Raw genomic sequence first — 6,776 nt, forward strand, 5'->3', positions numbered from 1 at the left:
GGCTACTTTGATGCTTTTAAAAACATCTTTCCCATATCTGACTTTCTAAAAATAGTTCGAACATACTAAGCACAATCAATCCCAGAGAAGGCATCTGGGGATTCTGAGCTATACTTATGGGAAGGCCACTGCACAATGCTCAACCCTACTAGCGGGGGCCCACTGCCTAGCGGATGATGGGTGGAGAACAGAGGTCTTTCACTTACTCAAGGGTTTCCTTCCTATCGGCTCACCCTTCTTTTTTTTTTTTTTAATATTTATTTATTTGACTGCACTGAGTCTTAGTTGCAGCACGGAGGATCATCAATCTTATTGCAGTGTGTGGAATCTTTAGCTTCGGCCTGTGGGATCTAGGGCTTCCCTGGCAGCTTAGATGGTGAAGGATCCATCTGCAATGCAGGAGACTCGGGTTCAGATCTAGTTCTATCAGATCCAGGGATAGAACCTGGGCCCCCTGCACTGGGAGCGCAGAGTCTTAGCCACTGGACCACCACGGAAGTCCCTCGCCCTTCTTTTAAGCTACTCATTCTGATCGATACTTAGTCTTTATATGAGCTCTTCAATCAGCCCACATGTTCCGGGTTTTCATCACAGTGTAATACTTGAATGTAAAATAAAGGCGACATATTTCTTTGGTGCCTTCATTCTCATACAAAGAAATGCCAAACCACATCCACAAGACGTGTTTTGGTCACAACGAAATGCTACCGTGGTTGCTCAGTTGCACAGCTCGTGCTGTTTAATGAGAAGATGAAGCCCTGCTTCCTTTCTCACTAAGATGCCTTGTGAACAGTGCCACCAGCTCCTGTGAATGAAAGGCTTTCTCTGTCTGGGATTCAGTTCTTCTCCCTGCGTCTACACCCCACTCTCAATCCTCCCCGTCAAGCCTGTTCGTGCCCTCCAGGTATTTGTGGGGCATTTTCTTATTTAGCTCACAAGCATACCATTAACTTGCCTAACTTCCCTCAAACAGCTGTTCTTCTTGGTCCTAGACACCCAAGCCCAGCACCCTCCCATCCAAGGCAGCAAGATGAATTTACTAGATAGGCTGGTCACCAAAAGGGGAAATGTAGCTGTTTTAGGAAATACATTTGGGAACTGGTTAAAGGAGCCTGTCTCCTTAATTTGTAATATAATCTTAACCTTAATTTTGAGGTATCTAAAATAAAGTTTGGAAAATAGTCTTAAGAATAATTTTTAAATCTTGAAAGATTTAAAAAAATACAGGATACAATGTTAGCAGAAACCAATAAGAAATCTAAATCCTACCTCACAGGGTTGTTATAAGAAATAATTAAGGCAATTAATATAAAGTTTATTAACTGGGCTAAATAGATTAGCATATCTATAAAAATTTGTTCAATAAATATTTGTTGCTATAATTAAGTTTATGGGGGTATTTTTAAAAAATAACAAAACACTATAGGCAACCAGCAGGACTATCAGGACTTGTGAACTTATCAATTACTTCAATCCCTGGAAAGAACTGACAAGTTGGGAAGCAAACTATAATAGGCAGCCCAGAGTTTTTATCATCTGGGCCATGTTGCCATTCATTTCTCAGGACTATAAAATGCCTCTCATCTAGGGACACTGAATTAAATGATATGAATTCAATGAATTCGACTAGGTACTCAGGGGGAAAGAGAAAGCAAGCAAGGAAGTAAAAACATAAAAAGTAATTTAAATACTAACAGCAATCCTGGCCAACATGCCATTCAGCAGGCCAATACCCTGGAGGGCAGGTTAGAGACAGGAAACATGAACCGCTGTGTCTCAATTCCCACCGACCTGGATACGGGAAAAGATGCAAAACCACACACACTGTACTTCACAGGCGACTCCAGAGACTGGAGGGGTATTTCTTGACTCTGATTTTCCTCTTATGTGCTGACCAGAATTCTGCAGAGAATGCATAAGGTTCAACTCCAGTGCCTTTGAACTCTCCTGCTCATTATGAAAATGGCTGGACATATGGATATGATCTTAAAAGGTCAAGGACAGAAGGCAAGTCTCCTCTAGAAAGTTAATCAGCAAACAGATTGCTCTGTCCTAGGTGCTTGGTTATCTTGAGCCACACACTTAGTGGGGTGAGCCCGAGGCTGCCGCAGGGTACCTGCTTCTGCCGTACAGGCACTCAAACCGAGCAGCTGGCGTAAAGACTCTAGACCAGTCCTCACTCCCCTCTGAGCAGGACCGCAGATCATACCTGGTCTCCAGGCTGGCTGCCTCCTGAAGCATCTCTTCCGTGACCCTGTCTGTGCGGTAAAACTCTCGCAGCCCCTGCAGCAGCTCCTCCTTCCGGTGCGCAGGCAGGCTCTCGGCGTTGAGCAGGGCCCTGGCCCCCGAACGCACCTGCCGGCGCTCAGGATCCTCCAGCAGGCGCAAGCCCTCCTCGGAGCCAATGGGGGCCTGGAACTCCCTGGCCAGCTGCTGCTTCAGGTGGTTGTCGTAGTAGTTGGAGATGGCGTGGCAGGAGGTGCAGAGCAGCAGCACATCGTGGGAGTTATGGTCCTTCATCTCGATGGGGAAGTGCTTCCGGTACTCGTGCGGGATCACGTTCTTCCTAAGGGAGCCGGCACAAGGCAGCGCGCATTAGCCGACAACACAGACGGAGCACGGAGTCGGCAGGTGCCCCACTGGGATTCTGATCTGGGCCTAAACACGACTGAGGAGCTGGGGCCCCGCAACCCAACAGCCATGACGTAAAGGCCCGACTACCTATTCCAGTCTCCACCCACCTGCCTACGGCCCTTGGGTCCCCCTCTCCTTGAAGTGAGCGCAGACCACCGGCTCCCCAACTCCTCTGGCAAGCCAGGGGTAGGAAGAGGCTAATAGCCACCTCTGGGAAGGCTGTGCTCCCCAACGGAAAAGTATCTGAGAAATGAAAAGAAATTCTAATGGCCTTTAACATCTGGAAAATAACTCTCTCAAAGCACGCAGCAGGTAACCACTACTCCCGAAATTTTGGAAGCCTGGTGACCTGTAAGAGCCCGTGTCCTTCATCTGAAGAATCCTTTACTCTCAAATTATTTCCCTGGTTATTCATCGAAGTCCATCACTGTCTTCTAAGGAAAACTAAGCTCTCAGGGAAAACTCCTGGCCACCACAACTGTTTGTCTCACTTTGCAAGGAGAGATAGGAGCCAAGTGAGTTACCACTCCTCAGTAGCCAGGGAGAAAGCCCAGGTGTCTGCGTACTCGGGCCCAGTGGTAACGTCACCTTCATTGCCTGGGGACCTTGACGCAGAATAATCTCAGACTATTCCAGAGGGTGCCTTCAGGTCACCTGGATACTGATGTACCCAGGGTCACAAAGCCTGTGAGCCACTCAGGGGAGGATTGCAAGGACACAGAGAGGCAGCTTCTGAAGGAACTGGTCTCCGTTCCTTCATGAGCAAAAGGGCACGACTCTCTTCATGACAAACTGTTTTGACAAGAGTGTTTCATTCTGAAAACCAAAAACTGGCTCTGGTGGGGGGCAGGGGGTCGTGGCAGGCACCACTACAGCAAGGCCAGGCAGAGTGTCGAAGCTCTCGGGGACACTGAGATGCCCCCTGGGGACAAGTCTCTAAGCCAAAGGGGCAGCCTCAACCAAGCCCGCCGAGGGCCCTGCATGTGGCTTGAAGGGCTACTTCCATCAGAGGCAGACAAGAGGGCAGCCCCACCCTGCTGGACACTTACCGAATGTACGAGTCTTTCTTGCCACACACCACACACAGATTCTCTTTAACCATCAAGTAGTAGTCTCCCGGGGATTCTGGTCTGCCCGCAGGTTCAAACTGCAGCTTGACCACAAAAGGTTCTTCACTCACCAGCTCTTAGAGGAAAGAGGCAGCGTTAGAGCATGACTGCCCGCCCACCTCTCCCCCAGGAAGAAGCACCACCTCAGTGGTTCTCTGCTGTATTCTGGGCAGAGATCACTATTTCTGGGCTTTGAACAGCTCCATCCCACGTGTCTCTAGGGCTCTCTGCCCTTCTATGCATCGCAACCCCCTCCCTTATCTCAGCCCCACTCCAGTCAGTACCCACATGCTCCCAATTATAAATCAAATATGACGGCTGAATCTCAAACCTCCGATGCCTTTGTCCAGGTACCACTGAGCTTTTCTTCGATCACATGTGCAGAGGGGCTGTCCATCTGGAGCGTGGAGAAAGCAGTTATCGTACAGAGGTGATTTTCTGGGGGGAAGGGAGAGAGAAATCTAAAATTTGGAGCAAACTATTGATCAAGGTATCAGCTACCTTCCTATATTCTGAGTGACCCAAGCCATTCATAGGGTCATACGTTACATTTATGGGGGGAAAAAAAAAATGGTGAGAAACCATGTTTATTCCTCCATCTACAATGGGCTAGGAAAGAGAAATTAAAGTGAATTAGTTTATACCATTAGTTTTTATATTTATAGATTGGGAAATTAGTGTTTACATGGTTCTACCATCAAAGCAAGCAGGAACAGAACATGAAGAAACTTCCCTGTAATCCCTTGATTAAACCAAGTCAATTAAAATTCAAGCTAAAATGATGAATGCCTTGTGGATTTATTTCTGGCCCATACGCAATACTCGCCTCACTCTAATCATCTAATTCCTAAAGGCATTTTGCTTAGAGGAACCAAACTTCCACTCCAAAGTATTTATTAGTCATCATTCTGCAATAGAGACATAAGCTGTACAGGAAAATTCTCATTGACTAGAGAATAACATAAGTTTAGGGCCTGGATACCATTCTAAATAACCAAATACCAAATGAGTAAGAAATCAGATGATGCATTTCTCCTGAAAAGTCTGAGGCACTTCATGTTACTTTGCTCTCCTGAAGCAAGCAAGGAATAATAATTATACCCCCTGGTGGCTCAGATGGTAAAGAATCTGCCTGCAATGCAGAGGATCCAGGTTCAATCCCTGGGTCAGGAAGATCCCCTGGAGAAGAGAATGGCAACCCACTTCAGTATTCTTGCCTGGAGAATCCCATGGACAGAGGGGCCTGGAGGGCCACAGTCCATAGTGTTCACAACTGAGTGACCACACTTTCACTTTTCTCATCTATAATAGAATACAGATCTAAGGTTGTATCGAGGTCAGTGACGAAGCTAGGCTAAACACTCCTCATTTCCACTTCCACTGCTCAAAATAAAACAGTAGAAGGGTAAATAAAAGGGAAAAGTACACAAATAAAGGCTAGCTCCAAATGTCCCTGAAGGAAAGGAAAAATAAAAATCCTTGGAGAGCCTTCTTCCCAGACCCAGGGTAAAGCATCATGCCTTTTGCTGCAAGCCGGGGAACTGAACCTACCAGACACAGAAAAACTCAGTTACCTGGCAGAATAGCCCACTCCCAGGGGCTTTCTTTTATGTTTTCTGGGGTCTCTCCCTTGCTGGTTGCCTGGCATCGTTCCATCAGCTTTTGACTTCTTATTTCTTGTCTTCTGCTGAGATTCTGTTGCTTCCCCATTAACTTCTTCTCCTGATCGGCTAAGCCCTTTACTTCGGAATGGGATATCTACCACATCCTGACATTTCTCTAAGATTTTTCTCCAGACAATGTGGTCATCGTTTTCTTCTAGAGTCGAATTCCTAGAGAAAGGGTATCCAAGAAGATGGAGAAAGAGAGCCACTGAAATCTGGGCATCCCTGGCAGCATAAATTACCTGAAGAGAAAAGTCAGAGATCAGTAGAATCCAGAAGGCGAACCAGAGAGAGCAAGTTCAAAGTCAGTCACAAAGACAAGAGACCGCTTCCAGATTCTAACTCAAGATGCACAGTAACTCAGGCACCATCTACTCCTTAACACCTTTTCATTACAAAGAAAATTAAAACTAGACAAAAATAAATCAAATGGTATAATGAACTCTCATGTAACACAGATAAAATAATGACTTATTCTACATGCTTGAAATTCCTATCTATATAAATCAGTGAAGTTTCCTTCTATCTGCTATCTGTCTTCTATCTTCTGTTTTCTATCTTCTATCTGCCCAAACCTGCTGGACACATTTTCTTCCAGCTTGGGGTAGGGTACTTATCACAGGTCTGACAGCTAGTACATGAATTTCACTTCGGAAATGGTGATCATCTAGAAAAACTAACACCAAGATTCATTAAGAGGACTGTGTGACTACTGATCAGAAGCAAACTGCTGTACACATCAATACGATGTGTAAAACAAGAAAAACAGCTTCAAACATGGACCTCAGATCAAAAGTCACAAGGGTCCATCTCTGGAATTTATGTATTTAACAATAGTAAGTCATTCTCTCAAGCAACTAGGCACAGGCAAGCTGGTCATAAATAAAAGTAGTCAAAACTATTAATTTTATTAATAGCTCTTCCTAACAAAGCCTCTTGAAAGTGAAAGTGGAGAGTGAAAAAGTTGGCTTAAAACTCAACATTCAGAAAAAGAAGATCATGGCATCTGGTCCCATCACTTCATGGCAAATAGATCGGGAAACAGTGGAAACAGTGTCAGACTTTATTTTGGGGGGCTCCAAAATCACTGCAGATGGTGACTGCAGCCATGGAATGAAAAGACGCTTACTCCTTGGAAGAAAAGTTATGACCAACCTAGATAGCATATTGAAAAGCAGAGACATTACTTTGCCAACAAAGGTCCGTCTAGTCGAGGCTATGGTTTTTCCAGTGGTCATGTATGGATGTGAGAGTTGGACTGTGAAGAAGGCTGAGCACCTAAGAATTGATGCTTTTGAACTGTGGTGTTGGAGAAGACTCTTGAGAGTCCCTTGGACTGTAAGGAGATCCAACCAGTCCATTCTAAAGG

General features: G+C 45.5%; 1 protein-coding gene across 3 annotated transcripts in view; it reads right to left on the minus strand.

Moving 5' to 3' along the window:
• Positions 1-6,776, minus strand: part of EXD2 (exonuclease 3'-5' domain containing 2) — a 55,157-nt gene that overhangs the window by 1,983 nt on the left and 46,398 nt on the right. For 2 of the 3 annotated variants that reach the window (XM_010846695.1, XM_010846696.1), the window contains 4 exons: positions 5,318-5,649; positions 4,075-4,181; positions 3,684-3,819; positions 2,210-2,566 (listed from right to left, as the gene is read on the minus strand). In XM_010846695.1, coding sequence (XP_010844997.1) covers positions 2,210-2,566; positions 3,684-3,819; positions 4,075-4,181; positions 5,318-5,649 — 932 coding nt within the window. The remainder of the gene's footprint in view (positions 1-2,209; positions 2,567-3,683; positions 3,820-4,074; positions 4,182-5,317; positions 5,650-6,776) is intronic. The other variant, XM_010846697.1, reaches the window with a different exon arrangement.

Source organism: Bison bison, unplaced genomic scaffold (assembly GCF_000754665.1).
Source record: "Bison bison bison isolate TAMUID 2011002044 unplaced genomic scaffold, Bison_UMD1.0 scf7180017864239, whole genome shotgun sequence".
NCBI classification, from domain to species: domain Eukaryota; kingdom Metazoa; phylum Chordata; class Mammalia; order Artiodactyla; family Bovidae; genus Bison; species Bison bison.